The sequence below is a fragment of the Lolium rigidum genome, chromosome 4 (genome assembly GCF_022539505.1).
Source record: "Lolium rigidum isolate FL_2022 chromosome 4, APGP_CSIRO_Lrig_0.1, whole genome shotgun sequence".
NCBI classification, from domain to species: Eukaryota; Viridiplantae; Streptophyta; class Magnoliopsida; order Poales; family Poaceae; genus Lolium; species Lolium rigidum.
In genome coordinates this window covers 199,193,076-199,220,093 of record NC_061511.1, presented here as the reverse complement: position 1 = coordinate 199,220,093, position 27,018 = coordinate 199,193,076, and the positions used below count along the sequence as shown (strand labels likewise).

At 47.5% G+C, this 27,018-nt stretch overlaps 1 protein-coding gene across 1 annotated transcript; it reads left to right on the top strand.

Annotated features, from left to right (window-relative positions):
* Positions 1-15,062: 15,062 nt before the first annotated feature.
* LOC124648025 (protein LURP-one-related 15-like) lies at positions 15,063-17,554 on the top strand. Its single transcript, XM_047187856.1, has 3 exons — positions 15,063-15,326; positions 17,011-17,238; positions 17,364-17,554. The coding sequence occupies exons 1-3, from the start codon at positions 15,063-15,065 to the stop codon at positions 17,502-17,504; spliced, it is 633 nt and encodes a 210-aa protein (XP_047043812.1). The 3' UTR covers positions 17,505-17,554.
* Positions 17,555-27,018: the final 9,464 nt, after the last annotated feature.

Sequence of the window (27,018 nt, the reverse complement as noted above, 5' to 3'; positions counted from 1 at the left end):
GGAGGAACTATTGCACTGCGCATTTTAACACATCTAGAGATTCCTCTTGATTCTAATGATGTACCATTAACCCCTAGGAGACTAGATATTGCTGCTATGAAGAGCCATCATTTTGTTACTACTGACTCCACTATAGATAATATGGTCTATAGAATGTTGTTTGCTGATGGGAATGAGAAGGAAATCCCTCTTCCCCAGCCAGGTTTGTTCAATATTGATAGGCAATCATGGTCGCTCACTAAGGAGGCGGTGGAGGAACATATGAAGATACAAGAATTCCACCAGCAACATGACTCCGAGAACGCCGAGCCCTCCTACGACTACACCGTCACGTACCCCGACGTTTCCTCCAGCACATACATGGAACCGGGTCGTTCTTCGTCATACTACGGAGACACCACTTCATGGGGACCGTGGGAATGAACTCCACTTAGGCCAAAAGCCTAAGCTTGGGGGGAGGTATACCGGCATCACTCATTCTTTGCATATTATGGTTGCTGGATACTTGTACATACTTGTTTAGTCTCTAGAGTGGTTTTCTAATGAGAGGGAGATGATATTTGGGGAAGTGCTGTCCAAAAACAGATTCTGTGCTGTTACCAAAAAAATTCGTACGCACAGCCAGAACGTTATTTTAAGTTGCCAATTTTTGAGCATGTGCCCCAGGTTGTTATCTAACTTTCATTAGTTGAACACTTTTTGGTCTGAGCAATGGAAGATTTTTGTTAACTTCGATTTCTGTACTGCTGTCAGGATTTGGCAGATTTCTGTCATCCTGCTTTTACGTGTTTCGTTAGTTTGCATTCTTTTGTTTTCACTTTGTTTCTTTCCTAAAACACAAAAAGACCAAAAATATTTCTGTTGTTTCTCTTCACCATTTGTTTATTTGGTTCCTTGCTCTTAGTTTACTTTATTTGCTATCGTTAGTTTGCTATGAGAAAACCCAAAAAGATTTTGCTTTGTTGCTTGTTTTCTTTCGCTCTTGTTTCCAATTCGAAAACACCAAAAATATTTGATGTTCTTCTTTGGTTTGTAAAGTTCATCATGAGTTCAATGGTCTTCGGTGGCTGGAGCGTGGTTTTCATTTCATATTATCCAAGCTACAGAAGTGAAAAGGCAATAATGACGATCTACGACAATCTGATTGTGGTGAGAGGCTGGTATGAACTCTATTTGCTTTCATTTTTGTACATATACTCATCCATATGAGCATGCTTAGTTGGTTCATGTGAGGTATATGTTATTTGAGAAAGTCTAGTAGTTCATGATCTCTCATGTTTAGTTCCAATTTATTAATATGAGTAGCATGTCATGGATGTTTGCTTGCATTGTTTTATTCATAAGTAAGTATGGCATTGTGGTATCCTCCTCTGAATAATTCATTTATATCGACTTGGCACATGCTCACGCATGCATATGACTGAACAAAAAGTCAATTAAGCCTCGATGATTTATATTGCTTCAGAGTTCTTGTATCACTTTTATGCCTCCGTTAATTTATTTTGCCGCAAGCATGATTATGACGATTCTTGCTCTCTTGATTTGTCGCTCCCTAGTCTTTTGCTAGCCTTCACTTGTACTTGAGCGGGAACGCCGCTCGTGCCTCCAAACACCTGAAAACCAAGTTGTTCCAAAAGTGTCCACCATAAATACCTATGCATGGCATTTCAAACCATTCCAAGTAATTCTCATGCGCTACCTTTAAAACTTTCAAAATGCTTCTCAATTTGTGTTAATGTTTCATAGCTCATGAGGAAGTATGTGGTGTTTAGCTTTCAACCTTGTCATTTACTTTTGACGGACTCTCATATGGACTAGTGGCACATCCGCTTATCCAATAATTTTGCAAAAAGAGCTGGCAATGGGATTCCCGATCCCAAATTAATTAACTTAAATAGACACTCCTCCATGGTTTGTGATTGTTGGACGGCACCCGAAGGATTCGGTTAGCCATGGCTTGTGTAAGCAAAGGTTGGGGGAGTGTCATCATCATAATAAAACTTAAATAAAAAGCACTCCTTCATGGTATGTGATTGTTGGCGAGGCACCAGAGGATTCGGTTAGCCATGGTTTGTGAAAGAAAGGTTGGAAGGAGTGCCACCCAAAAATAAATAAAATGGGAGCCGCTCTTGTGAGTCCGGTTGATGAGGTAGTTAGTGTACCCATTACCATTCGTTGACAACAACAAACACCTCTCAAAGTAATTTTACTCCTGCTTTACAAATGAAAAGCTCTAGCGCATGTTAATCCCTGCTTCCCTCTGCGAAGGGTCAATCTTTTACTTTTATGTTGTGTCTCCATTCTTTCTTTGAGCACTATCTTGAGAGCACGACTGTCATTCTTAGTATAATATGCTTGTCTCAAAATATGATTGATTGTGGTATAACTTTGATGCTTTTATCTTTGACAATCACTACTTCTAGTCTTTCTATGAACTGCAGAGGTGCCTCGGCATTTATGTTTTGCCGATCAAATACGGGCAAGCGAGATACCACTTTATCATATTCTCTTATGAACATTGCAATCCTGCTTATATACATGATTCATGGTGCTTATTATTAATTGTTGGTACCTCTCCATGATTGACATAGCTGTTGGATGATCTTATTTGCATGTGTCTCATTATGAACTGCTTAAGTATTAGCCATAGCATGAGAATATATACATCATATGAGCAAATGTGTTCGTGAAAGTTCTTTTATCGCTCAGTTGTTAACTGAATTGCTTGAGGACAAGCAATAAGCTAAGCTTGGGGGAGTTGATACGTCCAAAACGTATCTACTTTCCCGAACACTTTTGCTATTGTTTTGCCTCTAATTTGTGTATTTTGGATACAACTAACACGGACTAACGCTGTTTTCGATGGAACTGCTCTGGTGTCTCGTTTTTGTGCAGAAATCTAACTTTCGGGAAAATCCTCGGAATTTATGCAGAAGGCCCTATTTTACCAGAATATTGACGGAGCCAGAAGGGCAAGAGAGGTGGAGGCCCGAGGGCCCCACACCATATGGCGGCGCGGCCCAGGGGGGGCCCGCGCGGCCATGTGGTGTGGCCCCCTCGGCCGGCCTCCGACGCCCCCCTTCGGACTACTTATTGGGTTCGACCCGAAAACGCACGGGGAGAAGTCGAAATCGCCGAAACCCTCCGGAGAGCCGCCACATCGCGAAACTCCGTCGCGGGAGCCGAAGTCTCCGTTCGGCACTCCGCCGGGACGGGGAATTGGAGGAGATCTTCACCGCCATCACCGCCAACGCCTCTCCATCGACCAGCCATGTTTCCCCCATCCATGTGTGAGTAATTCCCCCGCTGTAGGCTGAAGGGGATGGTAGGGATTGGATGAGATTGGTCATGTAATAGTCATAAGATTGTTAGGGCATAGTGCCTAGTATCCGTAGATGTCACTTTTATGATATTGTTGCAACTTGTTATGCTTAATGCTTGTCACTAGGGCCCGAGTGCCATGATCTCAGATCTGAACATGTTATTGATTCATGAAGATATTCGTTGTTTGTGATCTTACCTGCAAGTTGTATACACATGTCGCTGTCCGGAACCAATGGCCCCGAAGTGACAGAAATCGGGACAACCGGAGGGGATGGTAGTGACGTGAGGATCACATGTGTTCACGGAGTGTTAATGCTTTGCTCCGGTACTCTATTAAAAGGAGTACCTTAATATCCGATAGTTTCCCTAGAGGCCCGGCTGCCACCGGCTGGTAGGACAAAAGATGTTGTGCAAGTTTCTCATTGCGAGCACGTACGACTAAATATGGAACACATGCCTATTGATTGATTAGTACTTGGATACCGTTTTATTATTATCCGCAAATGCCCATGCTTTGATTGTTATATGAGTTTCTCTCATCCATGCAACGCCCGTTAAATCCGTCCACTGTGCCTACGGTATTTTAATCCTGCTTGTTTACTATAATCACTACTCGCTGTCTTTATTTCACCGCTCTTTGTTATTTCACTATTTCCACTTGCCATAAAACGGTTACTACTCGATAAACTCTTGCGAGCAAGTCTGTTTCCGGGTGCAGCTGAATTGACAACTCCGCTGTTAAGGCTTACAAGTATTCTTTGTCTCCCCTTGTGTCGAATCAATAAATTGGGTAATACTTCCCTCGAAGACTGTTGCGATCCCCTATACTTGTGGGTCATCAATTGCTCTCAAAAGCAAGGCCTGGGGGAATACATTGTCCCTCCTACTACTACTGATCCTATGCTAGGGATCCTATCTAGGGGCTATTGATGCCCTCATCATCGCCGTCGCCGCCGCTATCGGTGCTTCCGGCGGGCTCGTCATCGCTGCTGTAGCGGCCGCCGGCAGGACCCTCATCGTCCTCATCCTCCTCGTCAGCATCATCGTCCTCGCTGTCGAAGTCGCTGAGGTTCCCGGGCCAGGGGCATTGGCGTTTGGCCGGCGGCTCGTCGGAAGAGCTGTCGTCCTCCTCCTCCTCCTTCACCTCCTCAGAGGAGGTGACCCCGTCCCAGGAAAGGCGGTCGTCGTCGCTTTCCTCCACGGCTTCCTCATTGGCGAGGAAGCGGAGGTCACGCTCCCCGTCAGTTGAGGACCTGTCATCCTCGGACCAGACGGAGAAGTCATGGTCTTCCTTGTCCCACGCTGTTGGGGCAAGGATATCGTACGCCGCCTGCGTACCCCACTCTGGTGTTGATTCCCGGATGGGAGAGGACACGTAGGAAAGACCCGATGAAGTGGAGGAGGAAGAAGAGGAAGACATGGCGGCGGAGGAGGACTTTTGGAAGTGCTGACGCGAAGGGGATGAGGAAGGGAACTACAGGAAGTGGCCAAATAAAAAGGGGAATATAGTGGTTTAATGCCTAAGCAGTTCCCGAGGACGTGGTGCCAGAACCGTCAAATCGTGCAGGGAAGTTGAGAAGGCGAGACGTCATCATGAAGAAAACTGCGACGGTTACGCCACGACATGACCCTTCGAAGGAGACAGATGGTTTTGCAATTATCATTATCAAAACCAGGGGGGCATGTGTTACCACCCGATTTTGGCCAAATCAGGAGATGGGCCGTAAGTGAAGATGGGCTTGAAGGAAGTACACGTGGAGCATCTTCGAAGCGACCTCGCGCTAAGAGTTTGGGATAAATTGCCCGTGTATCTGTAATATTATTAGATCGTATCGTGTTTAGAATTAACAGATAGAGTCTGGCCCGTGCACGGTTAGGTGCACGCCTCAATTAGAAAGTCCCTTGGACTATAAATATGTATCTAGGATTATCGGAAAAGGAGGACAATCCTCGCTCAAACAAACACAAATCAGGCGCATCGCCACCCCTTTCTTCGAGGGTTTCTCCCGGGTAAGCACCATGCTGCCTAGATCGCATCTCGCGATCTAGGCAGTACACGTTTATTCGTCTACCTTGTACTGCTCGTGCTTGAAGCGTTGTTGATGGCGAGCAGTACTACTTATCTTTAGGTGTTTAGGGGCTTGCATTGATGCTTTCTCGTGCATATCTGCGTGGCAATGCCGTCCCTCGACACCTAGCTGCCCTTACACCTATCTGGGTGTAAGGGCAGCATCTTGCTTGTTCGTTACTTAGTAGATCCGATCCGTTATAGTTGCTCCTTGCCCCGCAAGGATTAGTTTAATATCCGCATAGTTAGGCCTTATGCTTTGGGGTCGGACGATCCGGTAGTGCGTTAGGTGTTGTTCACCGTCCTCGCAAGGGATGTTCCGGGAATCAACGTTGTGTTGGTTTTTAGGCCTCTCGTAGGGGTAGTTTGCATCATCTTCCGTAGCTGCTAGGCCCGATCACACGTAGGACGTTCCGGTTATGCGGTGAAAACCCTAAACTGTCGTGGATCGCTTTAGCTTTGTTTTGATCAAGCAGGATCCCATGTCATTGCAAATCCAACGTGAACCATGGGGCGATCGGCTCTTTGAGCCGATCCATAGGGAAACCTGAGAGCCGATAGGGCTCGTATTTAATGTTTACGTGTCTACCATGCAGGAACAATCGAAGCACTCTAACACCTTCCTGATCGGGTCTAGGTCAGGTGGCACGTCCTAGCAACCGCCAGGACGTGGCTGGAAGATTTGCGGGACGACGCGAGGTGCCAGGGTCCACTAAGCGGCCTTGGGAGCCTCCCGGCTCTTCGTGTTGCTTAGCCATTGCCCTTCGGTGGGTTTTGGAGGGTAACAATACCGAAGTACATGAGGTGGCGTCGCCGGTCAGGTCCCAAGAACGGCGGCGGCGGCGATGTGGAGTGGCGATGTCGAGCGGCGATGTGGTATTGTCTTCCCCGCAGATGTTCCTCCCCTCCGGCAGCTCCGCCTCATGCAACTCCACTCGGTAGTGCTCCGTTCGCCGCCGGTACGCTCGCCGCCGGCCGCTTGAGCGCTGCCTATGGGGTAGGGTTTGGATGGGGATAGAACGAGACGGGGATAATACGCGGCCCCTGGGTCATGGATTGAGCCCAAGACAAAAAAATGGATCGGGGACAGGGTTTTCCGGGGATGGCGGGGATTTTTTTTGCCCAAAACTCTAGTACCAAATGGGCTATCGGAAAAAACTGGGGATTCGGAAATGGGCCGGGATAATACTCGCATATCCCCGCTAATACTCTGGAACCAAACAAGGCCTGAGTAGGACTCCCATCTTGAGTAGGTTTCCCACCTATGGCAAGTTTTGGTGTTGGGGTCTTATTCGAAGACTTGGACTACAACTCTTGGGGGCTTCCACCTATATATTGAGGAGCAAGGGGAGGGGGCCGGACACACACCAAGCCCTGCCGGAGTTCTCCACCACCACCGCCACCACGCCGTCGTGCTGCCGGGATTCCGAGGAGGATCTACTACTTCCGCTGCCCGCTGGAACGGGGAGGAGGACGTCGTCTTCATCAACACCGTACGTGTGACCGAGTACGGAGGTGTCTGCCCGATTGTGGCACCGTCAAGATCTTCTACACGCTTTTGCAAGCGGCAAGTGATCGACTACATCCACCACGAGATCTAATCTCGTTAAGCTTTGCGAATCTTCGAGGGTTAGTCTCTTGATCTCCTCGTTGCTACCGTCTACTAGATTAGATCTTGGCTTGTGTTTTGTTCTTGCGGTAAGAATTTTTTTGTTTTCTATGCTACGAATCCCATCAAAGCTTTCTCGCAGCTTTTGCACAAATGAAGGATTGACACAAACATATGATTCATGTAGACCTTGCATAAGCAATCCTTCTCTAAAAATCACTAAATCTAACATTTATAAATTTTGTAAACCAATACAGTCACAAATTAAGCAAAGATGGCATCGATGGGGAAGAGAAGGATCAAAGATGCGTTGCTATCTGTCCCGCCGGATTCATGTCCTCTTGATCTGAAGGATTCTTCTGCACCTCCTCCTCTGGTAGATTCGCTTCCTCCTCCGCCGGATTGTTGCCCTCGCCCCATACGCGCCCATCTTTCTCCAGAGGCGGCGACGGCAAGGGAGCCGGGGGGCGTAGAAGGGAAGGTGTTGGGCGGCTACGAGCGGGGTGCAGGGAGGCGACAATCTAGGTGCAGACGGTCATGTGTTGGCCGGCGACGAGCGACACGCCGGCCCAACGGCGATGACCAGCGTGGCGACGGTCCCTTTGTTTCTAGTATGATTCCGCTGCTTCGAGCAGTGACATTTGTTTTTTCCTAGCGGGATGGACGGCCTGGCAGGCCAAGTACACACTGTCTGTCAAGCCGCCTCGCTTATGTGGCCCAGCCGCTATGTTGTTTGGGTCTTTTTAGCGGCGCAGACGAAGCGGACAAGTGGACTTCCGCCTCCGCCTGCATCAGTGACCCAAACCCTTGTACATTTAGCCCAGTTTAGAAAATTGACCCCAGTGAAAAAAACAATATGGCCCCAGCCCGTGAACACCCTGCAGGTAGCAATACCTTAGCAGGCCCGAACGCGAAGCAAGCAGCAGCCCAATACGCGAAGCAAGCAGCCCACCACAGGGCAGAACCGATCGATCGATCACTTTATGTTTGCTCATCAATTCTTTCCCTGAAGCTGTACACTCCTCTTCCCGATTGAAACGCTCGACGCCACTGTTCCAGCGAACCGTCGCGCGTCGCCCATAGCTGTACCGGCCAAGTTGCCCCTTCCTCTCTCCATCCATGGGAAAGTTGAAGATTCTCCTGCAATTACGAATTGTAACTGCGACTATAGCGGAGCCCTTTCTTTTTTTTTTTTTTTTGAAGTAGAGCCCTTTCAGTCCTTCACCACAAGAGATTTGATTCCCTAAATTCTCAATTCTCCTATTATCTTAGGGTTTCTCATATGTGTGGAATTAATGAATTTTTATAATTGTTCGGAGGTTTCGGCGGTTGATCTACTCATCAGGTGGACTGCATTTGCACGATCAAGCTAAGCTCAAATCGATAGTGAGAAGAAGGATGTTGTGTTTTGCTTATAGTTCTGAACTTGTCTAAGCTGATAGTTAGTACCGAAACACGAATTTGACATTTCCCTTGGTATATCAACTGTTGAAGTTGGTGTTAGTTCTACGCGTTGGCCACTTCAGGTGCTATTCAAAAATGAAAATAGTGTTTTGCAGTGGCATTGGAGATGATTTCATGAATCACTTCATCATTTGTTTCTTGGAGCAAAGACTTCTATATTCAACTCCATGCCCTCCTCAAGTCCCCTCTCCCGCCGCCGCCCTGTGCACTGCTGGGCAAAGCCCCGGTGGCGTGGCGGCGGCGGCCTTTACCTCCGCCGGCGACGGGAGGAATCGGCTGCGGCCTCCACCGGTTCCTTCCACTTCATCAACGGCGACGTCGGGGCAGCGACGGCCAGGGGCGGCACGCCGTGGTGGCGGGTCGGCCGGGTTTGATGGCGGGTCTCCGATCTGGGCCCAGATGGGCCTAGGCGGGCTCGTGTGTCCGCCCTCGATCCTCCATGTGGTTGTGGCATTTTCCTGGGCTTCTCCCGCGTCTTGAGGTGGCCTGGGGCAGCAGCTCCGGGTATAGCGGTGGTGTTCGTCTTCCTCGTCGGAGGCGGGCGGCCAGATTGGGGATCTTTTGATCTCATGTCCAGTCCCAACAACGAGTTGGGGAGCGTAGCTGCCGGTGAAAACCATGCTCTGACTTTGGTCATGGCGGACGATGGCGACGTCACGCGCCGTTACCTTCCTGAAGGCATCGTCGTCGCAGTCTACGGCTTCTTACTCGTGTTGCTCCGGGAGAAATCCTAGATCCGATCCCGGATCGGGTGATGGCGGCGTACGGCGTCGTTCTCCCTCCTGGGGGCATCGTCTATGGAGAAGATGGAAGATGGAGGGTCCTGAGGTGGAGCGGCGTTTTTCTTTCGTGTTAAAGACGGCGGATCTCGGCAACGTGGTGCAGCGGGGTAGCATCATCGGATACGTCATGTTCGACGTGCGCAGGGTGGTGGAGCTGTCTAGCATCGTGGTGGCGTTGGTGGCAGGCTGAAAGGGTAGACGTTGTCCTTCAACCGAAGTTTTATTTGCTTTTTCACCCAAAACTACAGTAGTTACTATTTTGAAAGAGTGTGAAGAGCGCCAAAGAAGGAAGGTATCCGCCTATCTAAAACACCCTGGGTGCAGTTCCAGCACCGGCTTCCGTGGCATTCCGATGAAGAGGAATTTTCCAACGGACTCATTCCATGAGTAAACGATTGAATGGGATTCGCTTGGGCAACGAAATAAAGTCCTGGCCCCCTTTTCTCTCTTATTGAATTAACTAATTCATTTTCTCTTTACTTTTGTATTTTTGGATATTTTTTTGATTTGATTTGGCATTATTCAACAAGAAAAAAAGAAAAATTTCGACGAATTCTTTTTTTTATTATGTGATAATTATGAGAACCAATCCTACTACTTCTCGTCCCGGGGTTTCCACAATTGAAGAAAAAAGTACAGGTCGTATCGATCAAATTATTGGACCCGTGCTAGATGTCACTTTTCCCCCGGGCAAGTTACCTTATATTTATAATGCTTTGGTAGTCCAGAGTATAGACACTGCCAATAAGCAAATTAATGTGACTTGTGAGGTACAACAATTATTAGGAAATACTCTTTTTTTCTTGTTGAATAATGCCAAATCAAATCAAAAAAATATCCAAAAATACAAAAGTAAAGAGAAAATGAATTAGTTAATTCAATAAGAGAGAAAAGGGGGCCAGGACTTTATTTCGTTGCCCAAGCAGATCTCTCCAAACAGGCACAAGCTTATCGCCAAATGTCCCTTCTATTAAGAAGACCCCCCGGCCGTGAAGCTTATCCCGGGGATGTTTTTTATTTGCATTCACGCCTTTTAGAAAGAGCCGCAAAATTAAATTCTCTTTTAGGCGAAGGAAGTAAAGTATCCGGTTAGTCGATTCTCTTCATTTATCACTTTCCTCTCTCTCCTTTTTTCCACTAACTCAATTCTAGTTTATTGGATTCTTGTTTAAAAGAATCAAAATAGAACTAAGAACACATAAAAAAGAGCATCAATTTGCTACTTTGGCTCATCAGTTGGTAAGTCTGTCTATGAAGTTCAGTGCCTAGAAAAGAGAAAAAAAGACCAAAACAAGCTTTTTTTCAAGCTCTACAAGTCCTATATATAGTGAACCACTAGATAGCCGTGTTCCACTAGTCCAGTCTTGCCGAGTTGCCTTATCTTCTGGTTACCTGGTCCGGTACTTCTACTTCGAGAGCAATTCATGCGAGAATTAATCACTTGTGGGGATCCATAGAGAGCCCGTTTTATGAAATATCTGCTGAGAAAGCAAAAAAAAAAATCAAGACAGGACGCCGGAGCCTTTTGTATGAGAAAGCCTAAGCGCTAAACCACATCCTTCTCGCGGGTTATCTTCTACTCAAGCTCTCTCCTATTCTTCATCCACCAACTAGCAGGGGGGACGGACAGGAACGTAGGAGCACAAGACACGCGGGTCATCATCTTCTGAAACGATTGGCTTTCGATCGCTTAAACCTATCAATCCTCTCCTAAATTGATTTCTTTTTGTCGTTGGGCAAGGAGCTCAAACAGTCGAGTTCAAGTCTACCCGCCGGCTCTTCTTCCTTCCTTAAGTTCTAAAGAATGAGGTTTTGATGCCCAAATTAATGACCTGGTTTTCGAAGAAGAGTTCCCAGATGATAAAGAGGATTATGAAGAAATAACGTAGAGTAGACTTTGACGGATTTCGTTCATGATGGTCAAATAAAACAAGCATGAGCTGTCATTCCAGTTGAACCCTCCCTTCTAGACCCTGTAATGCTAGTACTATTGTTCCGGATCCAAAGATCGAAGTAGTTCAGGTTTCGGGTCTCCCTCTTACCATGGCAAGTCCTTGGGAAATAACTCCGATGGGCAGAAAAAGGAAGGCGTTAAGAGACCCTCCTGGCCCAACCCTAGACACTCTAAGATCCTTTTTCAAACCTGCTCTGCTGGTGCTGAATGTATACGGATCTGGCACAAGATCTCTGTCCGCCTTTTCTTTCAGCTGATCCTCTACCTAATGGTTCAGACCCTGGCAGACACCGGTGCGAGAACAGAGGCAAGTCAACTATACCAGCATTTCTGAAGATAGGCAACTCTTTATTTTAGAAGATAGGAATTCCAGATAAATAGATCCGCATTCCAGTTTTAGGCTTGTGTCCTTTCATCTAGAATGGCTGCTGCTTGGTCTTCAGTGAGCGAAGTCATTTCCTCAAGACCTACGCTTTGCCCGACAAAAGTGAATCTTGATCTTTCTTCTTGATAGTTTGTGATCGAGCCAATCTCACAATTTCGATGAACACCCAGTCGTCTCTACACCAAGTTAGAATTCAACAGCCTGAGTTTGACAGAAATACAGTGGTTCAACAACGGGGAGGAATTTCATACTATGCCGATGCTGTGTTAAAAGGGCCTAGATTGGAAGCCTTCCTTTTTCTGCCCATCGGAGTTATTTCCCAAGGACTTGCCATGGTAAGAGGGAGAAGGGGGAAGAAGCACACTTGAAGAGCGCAGTACAACGGGGAGTTGTATGCTGCGTTCGGGAAGGATGAATCGCTCCCGAAAAGGAGTCTATTGATTCTCTTCCAATTGGTTGGATCGTAGGGGCGATGATTTACTTCACGGGCGAGGTCTCTGGTTCAAGTCCAGGATGGCCCAGCTGCTCGTCATTGGGCGACTTGTCGAGGCCTTCAGTTTTTTGATGATGCGCGTTGGTGTGATGTGAGGGTGTTGGCTCTGTTTGACCCCCTCATCGGTGATGTAGGATTAGCGAGCTGTCGTTAGTTTTGGTGGCTTCGGTTCGATCTTTGTAATTCTTTTTGTAAGGTGTTGTGAATAATCTAATAAAAAAAACCGTGTGTATCCCTTGGATGCAGAAGCTGAGGTGATATTTCCCCCATTTAAAAAAAAAAAAAAAATCAACTCCATGCAAAGATGTGATAGGCCGATTTCTCAAGATGAAAGACCGCAATGGACAAAGAAATTAGAGGTAATTGCTTTTGTAATCTAGCTTTATTTTGGTCATTTGGTGTGATGTATTGATAATTATTGTTTCTTATTTACGTGAGTTTGCAAAAAAAAAGTACATTCTAGATATGTTAATTTATACCCGCTACACATTTAGCCATGCGAGCTATACACATGTATAATAGTGGTATGTTTTGCAGGCACAAAGTACCTACTTGTTGCTTTTGACACCAGCGACATTTTTTTCTGGCTTCGCCCCTGATCCTGGGCATGGATTAAAGCTTCCGAACACGCCATTGCCTCCAAGGTAGCAGGGTCAGATATACCCTTGATCGTTCTCGACGATGCTCCAATGAACTTGCCATTCTCATCTCCGCCTATCGCTCTAAGAGCTTCATGGTCTTCTCCACGTGAAACGACTGCATCCACATTAATTAAACTTGATAATGCCCATTAGAGGAGTGCCTTATGATACTATGCATTAAACTTGACAACAATAAAACAATTAATATGATGGAATACTACCTTATGATACTATATTTTAAACCATTGGTGGCGCCCAGGGTTTAAAATTTCGCGAAAGCACAGCGTGAAACGATTGCACACCACTAAGACGGTAATGCATCTATGTTGATAGTTAGAATACTGTTTACTTGCTGTTAAAATTTATTCAAATTCAAATAAAATTTCGCTAATTTGTACGAAATATTTTGCGAAATTTGCACTGGGGGTATTCCCCTGTATCACACGTGAATACCAATGATTTTGAGCAAACTTCTTTTTACTACTACTCATATGGCCCATAGCCCATACAACAGCCCACCCCACCAATTCTGGTCGCTCTCGCACGGAGCCACGAACACTTTTTTTTTTGGGAAATCCTATACACCGATCAGGTCGGTGCCTACCAACACCGCACACCCTAGTCGGGTATTGAGCCTGGCACATTTTCACATTTTTTTCTTTTTTCTTTTTTTGTTTTTTGTTTTTGTTTTTGTTTTTTATTTTTTATTTTTTCTGTTTTCTTTTTTGTTTCCTTTCCTTTTCTGTTTATTTTTCTTTTTGTTCAAAATTGAAAAGTTTAAATTTGAAAATAGTTCAAATTCAAAAAAGTTCAAATTTGAAAAGTGTTCAAAACGAAAAATGTTCAAAGCTAAAAATTGTTCGTATCCGAAAAATGTTCATAATTGAAAAATGTTCAAATTTAAAATATGTTCATTTTTGAAAAATGTTCAAATTTTGGGAAAAATCGATATTCGTTCAAATTTAGAAATTCTTTTAAATTTTGAAATATGTTCAAAATCTGAAATTTGTTCACTTTTCAAATTTGTTCAAATTTTAAAAATGTTCGGGATTTAAAATTATCTATATTTTGAAAAATGTTTAAATTTTGAATTTGTTCAGATTTGAAAAATGTTCAATTTTTTTAAAAAACCTCAAAAATTATTTTGGTTTTCCAAAATACGTTGAGATTTAAAAATGCAAAAACAAAACAAATGAAAGAAAAGGTGTACCTGATAGGCCGCGGCCCATGAAACTACTGCCTGCCCGTGGGGGTGTGGTGGCTTGTTTCCGCCGACCAGGTCGGCAGAAAGCACCTCCCCATTTTTTGCTCGCGCTCGCAGCCTTAACACGAACAGACGCACATGCGGTTAGTGGCAACAGGCGATCCGACGCGAAGCACAGCAGGCAGGAAGTGGCTGAGCAGCGGCAGCGAAGAAGGCTGCATCGTGCAGGGGACTGCGACGGCGCGTCATCAACGGCCAAGACCCAGGACGGCAAGTGCTCTTCTGCTCTTCACCACCTATTCCCATGATCCCCTAGTCTCCTCAGAGTTTGCAATTCGCATGACCGCATCAGATTAGCACTTAGCAGTAATACAGTACCATATTACCTGTTTGCAAGTTTGTAAGTTGTAATCATCAAGCCTAATTGTGTGTAATTGACTAATTTACCTGTAAACATCTAACCTAGACTAGCACATATAGTTTGTTGCATTGTTTTAATTTTATTGCATATGTAATATATCCACTTTTTAGTTTATTTAGACGCCTGTTTGATCTTTGTTTGATCGAACTTTGCATTAAAACTTATTCGTGGCTCTATATTTTAGCGTGTGGCGCTCCTTTCCGCGTGCAATATTTTTAGACTTCTAGTGAAGCAGTTTACGTGTGGCGCCTAAAAAAGCCAAAATAGGAGCATCAATTGTTTTTTAGCGCGCAGCTTTTTTCGCGCCTGTTGAAGATGCTTTTAGTGTAGTACTTGTCTTGTGACGCAATATTAGTGAACAATTTTTTTAAGTATTATTTCTGAAATTCGGTAAGAAAAACACTAACTCCATTTATAAAAAAGATATCTTAAATTTATCTAAATTTAGACACTAACGGACGGAGGGAGTATTTTAAAATAATTGCATGGTTGTTTGCTTGAGGCTGGAGCGATATTTATGGTGGCCCATACGGCATCTGGCCCGTAATCTTTGGTCAACTGGTCACGTTGGGAACACAATACTCCGGAGAAGAAGCAGCTCCACACGACCACACCATCCTCACTTCCTCAGACTCTGTATGTATCTCGCCTTTCCCGTTCCGAAGAACACGCCAAGCAGGAGCACCGAATCAATCGACCGAGCAAGCAAGGTCTGAAATGCTACCAGCCCCAGCGATTCCGTTGCCGGGCAGCGAGGCCCCACCCGCGCCGCTGCCGGTGGCGGGGCATCAGTTCTGCGCGCCGTACGTGGTGCCGCTCACGGTCACCAAGAAGGCCCTCAGCATCTCCGACGGCGACTTCGTCATCACCGACGCCAATGGCGCCGTCGTGCTCACGGTCAAGGGATCCATTTTCAGCATCCATAATAGCCGCGTCCTCCTCGATGCCGCAGGCCTGCCCCTCCTCTCCATGGAAAAGAAGGTACTCCGCCAGTTTCTGTTTCGTCTTCCCTCCCTGCGCTCAAATTTTCCGTAGACCAATCAGTAATTCAGAAGACAAATGAAAACCGAGATGCGGACTGATTCAGGGGATGAACCAGCCGGCTTTCAGGCCGTCTGATCCACTTGAGTTGATAAATCAAGTCTTTATCACAAAACTACTCCAAATTTCAACGAAAATTCTGAAAACTACGGTTTTATGTTTTCGCGCATAATGCTACCTCTCTAGTAGTTTTTTTTGCAACCTACACTAATCAAACAGTGATCGCGAATGACCGTGAATATGAAAAATGGGACCCACCTGCAGGCTACAGAGATGATACGGCAAAATCTGAGCAATTTTCTCAAATTGAAATATCTAAAAGAAATCAAAACGTATCCAAAGAAGAAGAAGAATCAAAAATATCTTTCGAACCCGTCCCCGCCATGGTCGATGGCTCATTGGCCCCTCGGCCACTGAAGGGGCTTGGCCGTGTTGGCCCCTGCCGGAGCTCGCCACATTGCCCCCAGCGGAGCTTGCCCGTGGCACCCCTGTCGGAGCTCACCCACACAGGAGACAAGGAGAAGACCTCCCTAATATATGTATTTTTTAGAATATCATATTTTTTTAATTGGGCTAACAAATGGGACTAGTCCACCTTAGAAAACTGGGCCATGATATGTGGGTCGCACTAGCCAGAAACGTTGTGAATTCGCGTTCAATTCGAGATTATATACATTGCAAAAAATTGCACTAGAGTGGTAGCATGTTGTCGCCAAAATGTGAAATGCTAGTTTTTTCTTCAGACTTTCGGCTAAAATATGGTAGTTTTATGCTAAAGACTGATAAATCTGGCGCGTCCTATCATCAACTCGTCGCAACAAAACACTCTACACGTAATATTTTTTTGTGTATATGTATGTAACATTGGTTGTAACATTTTCTCTAGTACAACTTGTGAAAAATAGTTACAACATTTTGAATACACCCATGTAGAAAAAATTGTATGCAAAAAATACTATTTGGTTGGAGAAAATACGTAAAGCATGCCACCGTTTGTAACCAAACAACAAACTCATCCAACATAAAGCCTTCGCATACAAAATCACAGAAACACGTTTGCAACATTGTAGAGATCTCTTTGTAGCATTTGCTTAGAAATCATTGATTTTTTTACTTTAGGAGATGAAAATGTGTGGCCTGTTTCTTTTAGAGCAAGCGTGGTTTGATTGGATTAGTGGTAAGGTTTGGTATATAGTTGACGGTTCTCCCATAAAAACACTCATCCACACCGCCGCATAGGACTTTCACGGGAATCGACATCAATAATCGTTACCGTGGTCTGAATCTGGAGGCTTAATTAAATGCACCACACATACTCTTTTAAAGTTGAAATCAAATAATTTGAACTGCCAACTATTTCAATGTGAAATATGAATTTTCCTGGATGGACAATATTAGACTTGAACATTGTTTTTGTTCCACCCATTCAACCGTTAATAACTGGAAGTTGGAGAGAATTATGCTTTCTTTGAAGAGTTCTGAAGTTTCAACTCTAAGCAAAACATTGAGCCTAAGCTAGGCCCATGTATCACTGGCTCACCACATGTACAATGGAAGGCAATATACACAACATCATTACCTGGTGTGAGATTAAGTAACAGTTAATAATCAATCACTACATCAGGTATTCAGTATGCACCACCGGTGGGAAGTGTTCAGAGGGGACAGCACAAACGCAGGCGATCTGCTCTTTAGTGTGAAGAAATCTTCAATGATCCAATTCAAGACAGAGATGGATGTCTTCTTGGCTGGAAACACCGCACAACAGGTCTGCGATTTCAAGATCAAGGGCAGCTACTTAGATAGGTCCTGCGCCTTCTATCTTGGCAACTCTGCTGCAATGATAGCTCAAGTAAGCATCTGATTTGGTTCAAGTTTCTTACTATCATATTAATATGAAGTTTTATAGACCATTCATTCAGCTAATAAACTTTTGACTGTAATTTGGCTAATAAAGTAACCATGTGTTAACTGCAGATGAACCGTAAGATGACTGTTTCTAGTGTGCTGCTCGACAAGGACACATTTGCTGTTACTGTGTTTCCGCATGTCGACTACGTGTTTATCGCGGCTCTTGTTGTGATCTTGGACGAGGTTCACAGGGACAAAAACGATTGATGAAGTTTCGCCTCTATCATGTTGATGTTGTTTGTCACTTATTGTTTTTCGAGAACCCGCTGCGTGCCATTATATTAAGCTTTCAAGAGTTTATGTTACAGGAAACGGAAAAAACAACCGAAAACAAAACATCACTTGAGCCGGCACAGGTACATGGAGAGGGCTAAGATCTCTTTCAAACTTCCACTTCTACACGCTACCCATGACAGCCACTCAATGTCGATGATCTCTACGAGCGAGTGGGCCGAGATCAGATTTCCATCGAAAACGCGCGAGTTCCATTGGAGCAATAGGGATCTCATGATCAGCAAAGTGCAGGAATTGAAAGCCTTGCGCGCTGAGAGAGGGAGCCTTCCTGCCGAATCTTGCCACCATGTTGCCAGAGAGTTGTTCCCCGTCGGGGATGCCGCAAAGAGGGCAGGTGGTGTGGCAGGCCATAGTGTACCGGCGCATCATGTTAGCTGTCCAACACTAGCCACGTAGAGCGAGCCAACCGAAGAACTTGAAGCGCAGCGTGGCAAAAATCCGCCATAGCTGAGAAGCACCTGGTAGTGGTACTGATCCTGCTGCAAAGAATGCGCGGTAGGTTGTCTTGGCCGAGAAATGCCCTTCGGCGCGCCACTTCCAGCGGAACTTCCGAGGGCCCTCAATGGTGACCACCTAACCCACCGCAGCCCATAACTTTATTTATTGCATCGTGGCATCTACCGATAGTTCTCATGTGATACCGCGAGCCCACGCGTGGTTCTCCAGCCCGATGCGCATGGTCAGGCGCTGGGTGATGCACCGCCGAACCATGGCAAGTATGTTGGGAGCGATGCATCCCGCCGTGAGGCCGCCAATCCAAGGATCCTCCCAGAAGAGAAGGCCTTCCTCCAACCCAACGGAGTCATTGGTGGAGGAGTCAAATATGGACGGGCGAGGGAAGATATCGACATGTCGAGGCTACTCCACAGACGATTTCCCTCCACCTTCTGCGCCCAGATCCATTTTGCGCGCAGGGCAGTGTAAAGGAGTTTTAGGTTGTGAGGGCATCTCCAGCGACGCGACGCAAACGGTTGCTGAGCGACCGTTTTCATCCGCCGTCACCGGAAATGCGTCAGGCACCATTTCCAGCGGGGCGACGCAAAGTGATCGGGCCGTCCGCGGAGACGCAAACCTGGCCCAAATATGCGTCAGGTTTGCGTCTCCGCGGACGCTCCGCGGACACGGAAACTGTCCGTGTTGGGTGCATCCGGGCCCGGTCGACAGTGAGTAGGTAAGCAAAAGATTTTTTCATTACTATTGATTAGTCGAGTTAACCTAAAATTACAAAGGCCGTACCTACTCGTCGTCGCGCGGCCTACACCGGCCTCGGTTACTCGCAGTCGCGCGGCCTACTACTGGCCGCCGGAAGGGCCGGCGCCGTCATCGAAGCGGGAGCACTTCGCGCACTCCGCGCGCCGCGCACGCCGGCGAACGGACATCTCGTCCTGCCGCCTGCGGCGTTCAAGGGCCTCGGCCAGGGAGCTGTCCCACAGGGCCTCCGCCTGGGCCAACGCCACCTGGGTAGCCACTGCCTCTGCCGCCGCATGAGCCTCCTCCTCCGCCGCCGCCTGGACCGCCGATGCCGCCGCGTCCTCGTTCGCCTGGGCCGCCGCCTGGATCGCCGCCACGTCGGCGATGAAGCGGGCCCTGTCCCTAGCCGCCACCGCCACCGCTTCGTCCCTGGCGGCGATGGCGACCTCCAACTCCCGGTTCTCCTGCTCGACCCGCGCGGGAGAAGGGCCCCTACGCTGGAGCGAGTCCAGGTCGGAGCACATTAACCCCCGAGCCATGGCCATCGCATAGCTGTGGGCTTCCTCCTCCGCCATCCAAGCCTGACGGCAGTGGGCGTCCCCAGTCAGGGACTCGAAGGACGCGAGCAGAACCCGCTAGTCGCTGGCGCACTCGAAGCGGCTCGGCACGGGGGGGGGGGGGTCGCCGTCCGCAATGTCGTGGATGACGGCGTCCGTCGGAGGGGTCGCGATGGCCGCCCGCGCCTCCGCGAGCTCGGCCCTGGCGTCGGCGAGCTCGGCCATGGCGTTGGCGATCTCCGCCCTGGTCGCCGCGAGGCGCCCTTCCGCGCGCTCTTCCGCCTCCGCCTCCGCAACCTCCGCCTCTGCCGCCGCCGCCTCCAGGTCCAGCTGCTGGACCTCAACGCCGGCGGCGGCTACCTCCTCCTCCTCCTCCTCCGGGTGGAGCTGGCGGCACATGTGAACAACGTGCTCCCAACTAATGTGGTCGGCCGTGGATGGATGGTAGGGTTTAGCTTGAGGTGTTCCCGTCGCCCCCGCCGGTGTCAACCATATATAGCCACGGCGGGGCGGGAAACGGTGTTGGCGCGCAGGGCGTTTCGCGCGCGCGAAACGCCGGCGAAACTTGCCAATGTATTGGGCACGCGCGGAAACGATAGTCGTCGCGCGGGAACAATTAATCGCCGGCGGCAGTCCTCGACGGGACGTAAAACGCCATTAGCGAGCTTGACGCTATCCCCGGTTAAAAAATGCGTCTGCACCGCTGGAGGTACCCCAGACGCAAACGGTCGCCCTAGGCCACATCGCGTCCGCGGGCCAACGCTGGAGATGCCCTGAAAACCTAGTCCACCAAGGGCATTAGGCTGATAGATGAGGTTACATGCCACGAGACAGCTACCTCCACGTGCACCCTCTGAGCCGACCCAGAGGAAGCCTCGTCGTAGCGTGTTGCGGTGACCCAGCATACCACTGCATGTTGTAGTATACAAGTCGTTGATATGATCTTCATGAAGGGACTTCTTCACAAATATCACATCCCTCAGAGTGGTACAACAGAAACATTGCAGGTCATAACACTCGATAAAATATTACAATCATGGTCTTAACAAGTTGGTATTCTCACAGGTCCGATGAGAACACCCAACAACATTAGGTACTATTACAAACCAACATAGATAAGAAAAGAGCTCAGCAACTTATTTAAGTATGCCACTACGCTGCTCGGCTCTATACTACTAAGGTATATCACTACTCCTCCACCTCCATGTCATCGGGTCCGTAGACTATCCCATAGTCTACTCCTTCAACTCCTCCCGGTAAGATCGGGTTCCTCGTAGACCAGCTCGTAGCTTCCTTCGGTGCTCCATCGGTAATGGCCTCCACTTCCGTATCACGGTCTAGCAAGGGTGTCGAAAGAAAGTGAGTACAGGGGTACTCAGCAAGTTCAAAAGAGTAAAAGGTGTTTGATGCACTAGCTACGACCCTCGATCAGAAAATCTTAGGTCAATGCATGTTTCGAAATCATTTCTTCAAAAGGTTTATTTTATTATGAAAACTATGCCCGTCAGTCTTCACAGGTTGACTAGAACTTCATGGAGTTCCTTTCCTGCCGCGTTCGCAGTTCCCTTCCGGAACGAGGAGTGACGGCCACAATTTAATACACTCTGCGAGGTGCGTTACTTTTCCCATAAGAGATCTCACCCTTTTTGCCAACCGCAGAGACTTGCCCCCGTTCACACTTCCTTGGTGTGAGGCCGGGTATAAAGATCCAAGCCCACACCGCCTTCTCCGCGACCACCGCAAACCCACCCTTTTGTCCATCCGTACACCCCCGGTAGACATCTCCCGATCATACGGCTTTACCCACGGTGTACGTCGGACAATCCTTCATAGACGGTAGAGCCTCTCATCCAAACGTCCGGATGTGGATTTTAAAGGCTATCCCAACCTACGGCAGTGCCTCCAGCACCCCGCCATGCTCTATCAAGTCCGTTGGCGTGCAGGAGGGAAAAGATACAGCTGGCTTCCCCAGAGCCATTATAGATCTTATGGTCAACGCGATATGTACGGCGCTAGAATCACTGGGACGGCATTGGTACTTAGTCCTAGATGAATAGTACCCTTGCAATGGAACCTCCACCAATCAACACTTACCATGGTTCCATTGCCAGCCACATAGTCATATTCATAATTGGAAAAGTAACATTTCATTTTCAATGCAGGAATGATAAGTCATATAGTTTTGCATTAAATTAATAGAAAATACTCAAATTTACATGAGCAAGGGTGAACTTGCATGTGGACTGCGAGATAGTGCAGTTCAATGCGTTGGATGGAACCTGGACCTCGGGTTACGTAAAGAAGCATCATTGTCCGGTAAGGACAATGTTATAAAATCCAAATGATGCATGCATGGATGTATTATTTTATGTTGAATTCCTTTACCCCAATGAGTTATTACAATTTAGGGTTGAGTTAAGCTTTATGCCTTTGGCGATAATTTGCAATTGCTTTAATGTGTATACCACTTTAATTCTCGGAAAGTAAAATGATTCAAAGTAAATCTACTTTATCTTGGTGATTCATTATTCATTCTAAAATAATTTGAAATAATAGAGTTGTCTCTATATTTTTGGAATAAAGAAGAATAGAGTATTTTTCTTTGAAAAATACCTTTTTCAAAATAGAAATGACTTGGAATAATAGAATTTCATTTTGAAATGTTTGAAAATAAGTATTTGAACTTATTTGAGAGTTTCCTTGATTTTTAAATACAAGGAAATAATAGTTTGAAATTCCAAGTAATTATTTTAAATTCTTTAAATCCATAATTTTGAATTTGTTTCTTAAATTTTATTTCATATTTTATTCTGGTTAAGATTTATTTTTCATTCACTAATCCAATTTTTTAATGGATTTTTAGAGTTGTATTTTATTTACTAAAAATTGGTGAAATTATGGCCTTTTTCTAAATTGTGAAAAGACTAAAATACCCCCTGGACTCATATTGGGCCCAGCCCAATAACCTAGACCCATGGGACAGCCCACTAAGGCGTGCCCCATAGCGGCTCGGTGGAGCCGAACGGCCCACCGCTCTCACTCACTCGGCCCTCTCTCACTTTTCGTTCCTAACCCTAGCTTCTCTCTCGCGACGCCCTGGCGATGGCGTCGCCGCCGTGGCCGCCGCCTCGCTCCGGCCATCGCCGTGCTCCTCCGCCGTAGCTACCTACCAAACCTGAACCGCCGCGTGCAGATCTATCGATCTGTCCGCCTAGTTTTCCCCTTCTCTTCTTCTCCTGGCGAATCGCCTCCGATCTGGATCTCGTGGAGAATCGCCTCGACGAACTCCGGCAAGATCTCGTCCTCGCCGACGATGGGTACGTGCCTGGAGTTGACCTGGCGCGGGTGCTGCTTGCAGTACTCGTGCCGTCGCCTCGAGTGCTTGCTACGGTGGTGTTCGGTTCGTGTCCGGATTCGCCGGCGTAACGTCGGCGCCTACCTCGGAATTGCGGCTCGTTAGGGCCGCGCGAGCACTTTGCCTCGCCATGCCCTAGCCTCTGCTTCCGGGCGCAAGTAAGTGTTGCATCTCTTCCTTCTCTTACGTGCGCCTCCCCTTGTTCTTGTTCTTCTTCCTCCTCATGCTCTGCTTTGCTCTGCGGTGATCCCGTGATCACACGAGCCATGCTATTCCTATGCAATTTGTCTGTGCTTTGATTAATTGCAAGTTCATGGTCCAATTACCATTTACTGGTACTGGCACATGTTGCTTTACTTGCTATTCATGTTGTTCTTGCTTCTCTGCTGCTCCTAGCATGCTCTACACTTGCCATGCTCTACTGTGCTTGCTCAAGAGCTAACTATGCCATGCTATGCTTGGTTATGACTTGCTTATGCTTACTGGTCTATCATGCTTGCTTGCCTAGGTGTACTTGTGTTGCATCTGTGACACTTGTGTGTGTGCCAGAGGTGCCTGTGATATGCTTCGATGCTACCCCTGCAAGCCAATGATCCATTGGATCATTCTTTGCTTGTTGGCTAACCTCTCCGTGTAACTTGGCTTGCTATAATTGATCCATTTGATCAATTGATTGTCGATGATGGCTTACTTGGATAATACTTGTGGCTAAATGATTCAATTATCCGGTGATGCTCGATGCTCAAGCATCACTCGTGTTGTTGCTTACTTGTCTTCGTTTCTTATCTTAGCTACCTAGACTTGCTCTAGTGGCTATAGATTAACTTGTGTTGCTCAACAGTGTGCTACTGTCAGTACTTAGCATGGATCTGTGATAAATTCATGCTTGTATTAATTAGATTATGATGAACTGCTTATGCAGTGATGATTTAATTACTTGTTTGTGTCTGAATTTGCTGTTCATGATTCTTTTACAAGCACTTAGAGTCTGAATCCATTTCTGGATTGTGATGCTTTGTATTTGGCTTTCTCTTAATTGGTGCTAAGTGTGATGTGACCTCAGTAGCCTTGCTACTGACTGGTTGCTCACATGGTTGGTTGGATCTTGTTGGCTACTCATCTTTGCTTGTATATTTGGGGATCATAGTAACTATGAATGCCAATATGCTTGCCTGTGAAGAAATCTAGGGTTTCTGATGGTTGTATGCTTAGGATTTATTGTGTAGTCTTAGCTGCTAATCCTTGCCATCTACTGGTGCTATCTATGCATCAAATCTGGCTAGTGTGTGCATCTGTGCATATGTGCTAGTTTCTGTGTATAAGATCTGTACCTAGATGCTTTCTATTTTAGTGGCTTTTGGTGGCAGTAATCCTTGGTGAAAACCAGGTGATGATCTACCCATATGAGCATCTGCTCATCCCATGCTTATTTCATGCATATGATGTATTAGATCCATGGGATCTTTTCCGGGAACTAGGTATACCTTGTTCCGGCTCCTAGAAAGAAATGTTTTGTTGATGCGGACTTGGGTTTGTGTCACGGCCCTTCACCTCCGGGTCTTGGATGATCTTCTCGGGTCACCATGATTTCTGGTGGTTGAGTGGGTGTGTATGTGTTGGTTCTGTTCTTGCTCAAGAAGCTGGATGAAGCGAGCTTGTTCTTGCTTCACCCCTACCTGGTGAATCTTTATCTGGTCGACTGGTTATGATTTCTAGGGTTTGTGCCCCTTTTATATGAACCCTGCTTCTATCCTTGCATTGACACACAAGCCTGGCTTGCTTTGGTGACTAAGCTGATGCATGGCCTTGTCATTACTTGCTCGACACACTTGAGCTGTGTGCTCTCATATGCTGAAACTTGAGCCCCTGGTGTGTGCTCGGGTTTGGTCCGTCTGCTGCCCTTATCTTGTGCTTGTCCATGGTTTTGGACCAGCACAAGTGTGCATGACACTTGGTTCTGTCCAAACTGAATTATTTGACTAACACTAACATTCGGCTAGTGTTGGTGTTTTACTTTGCAGGTTTTTGAAGATGGACATGGCCATGAAGAAATACTTCAAGTCATATAGTCTAGATTTTAGTTTAGGAATAATATTGTAATCTTCATTTTTATTTCTGTTTATTATTCATCAATTCTTGTATCAAGAATTTTGTAAAGACAATGTAATTTGTGTTGTGATATCAATAAAGCCCAAGTTTTTGTTTATGAGCTTTTGATTTATGTAATATTTATTTTCTGGAATAAACATTGTATTTATGATTCACTTTGAAATTCAAAGTTGTTTGAATTCATAAGTTGTGTTTAAATTATGCATTCCTTTTATATTGTTCAATGCTTATTGTTAAATGTATTAACACTTGTCAAATGAAATTAATTCCCCAAATCAACAAGATACAAAAGAGATCATGTCGAGATTTCCCTAACTCACATTGCCTAAACCTAAGTGCAAAATGAGAGAGAACCTCGATCCCTCTTAGGTTTAGTTGCAATAAGGCGCGAAAATTTCCCCCGTTTTGCGATGAAATGCACATCCCATTTCTAAATCTACCCTTCGTTGTTCCTATGTTCTGGGTTATTACACGTGTCCACGTACCTGAACACCCACGGGTCCAGGTCCAAGGCGAGCGGGTGGTAGATGAGCGATGAAGTCATCAGGGCATCTCCAACGAAGCGACCCAAACGGATGCGCTGGGCCGTCCGTTTTGGGCCGTTTGGGTGGCCGAGCGGACACGCGGACAACGGCCCGCTTCCGCGTTTCCGTTTGGGTCGCACTTTGTGCCCAACGCGGCGACCCAAAAATACGCCACGTGATTCGTCTTCCTTGCGCGGCGATGCGCCATGGCAGGCCTCGACGGGACAGCAATGGTGGGCGGTGGAACGCGCGGAAAAGTTCCCGCGTGCACCAAGGTTCCTGCGCGCGAAAAGGCCATTGGCGCGCGCTCGCGCCCAACTTTCCCGCCAGGCCGCCGGCTATAAAAGACGGCGGCGGTCTCACAAACCGCATCACACCCGCTCCACCGTCCTCTCCCCCTCCACCTTCTCCGGCGCCCTCTCCATCGCCATGCCGCGCACCCTGCAGGCCACGTGGGCCAAGCTCTCCCTCGCCGCCCGGGCCAGGTTCCTGCGGACGGAGGAGGAGGAGCGCGCGGACTCGTGGTGGGTCGCCGACGACGAGGCGCTCCGCGTCGCTGCCCAGGCGGTGGCGAAGAAGGAAGGGGACGCGGAGATGGTGGAGGCGGCCACGGACAGCTGGCACGAGACCGCGGACGGCTGGTACGAGGCCGCGGAGGAGGGGGCGGCCGCCGCGGAGGAGGAGCCCGTCGACGAGGAGGACCTCGCGCTGGCGAACATGAACGCCGCCATCGAGGAGCTATGCGGGAAGCGGATGGTGCCGATGCAGCAGGCGGAGCCCGAGCGCGCCCGAGGCGCGCGGGCGCAAAGGAGGAGGATTAAGGCCTCCGCCGCGCCACCCAGCTCGTAAGCTGGAGTGGAATCCTCACGCGTACAGGCCGCCAGCGTCGAGTGAAATCCACGGCCCCGACGGCGAGGAGTCGCCGGCGAGGCCGTCGGCCCCGTACGTATTAGGATAGAAGTAGTAGACTAAAAAATATGTAACGGGTACTTTTTAATGAAAAAATTATTTATGTCTCTGACACGCGGGCCAGGGGCGAACAAGGAGCGGACGCGAGTGGCCAGCCATCGGCGTCCGCGGCCACGCAAACTCGCCCCAGATTTGGGCCGGTTTTGGGTCGTCCCGGACGCCGCGGCCATCCGTTTTAGAGATGGATCCGCGCGCTGGGCCGCGTTTTTGTCCGGTTAGACCCATCCGGACGCGCGGGCGCGGGATGGATCGCCCCGTTGGAGATGCCCTGATAACCTGCACGAAGATCACCCCACCATGCTTGGAGAGAAGACTAGCCTTCTAGAAGGAGAGATTACTGGTGAGGCGGTCAAGGATGGGATGCACATGCTTCCAGAGATTTGACAGGGAACGCCGGAGCCCCAGATACTTGCAAGGTAGCTAGGAAACGGGGTTGTGAAGGGAGGATTCAGGGACGGAGAGAAGGGGGGCGAGGGGGGGGCTTAGCCACCCCCATGGTTTGGATTTTATGAAGAGCACCACTCACTAGAGCTCTAATTTCTTGCTGATTTAGGTAACTCTGCCCCCCTCATCCACTTTACAACACCAATTTGCCCCCCTGAAGGTGGGAAGCTGGCTCCGTCCCTGGGAGGATTCCATATCATGGACCAGCTGGTCGTTGCAACGAATGGGCGTGAAGCCGTGAACGAGCTTTTGTAGTAATTGACCACGATCCCATACGG

Excerpts from the sequence above, each read along its gene's own strand:
- LOC124648025 (XM_047187856.1), top strand. The coding sequence starts at position 15,063 with ATGCTACCAGCCCCAGCGATTCCGTTGCCGGGCAGCGAGGCCCCACCC. Across the intron at positions 15,327-17,010 it reads TCCTCTCCATGGAAAAGAAG|GTATTCAGTATGCACCACCG; the intron begins GTACTCCGCCAG and ends TCACTACATCAG. Across the intron at positions 17,239-17,363 it reads CTGCTGCAATGATAGCTCAA|ATGAACCGTAAGATGACTGT; the intron begins GTAAGCATCTGA and ends TGTTAACTGCAG.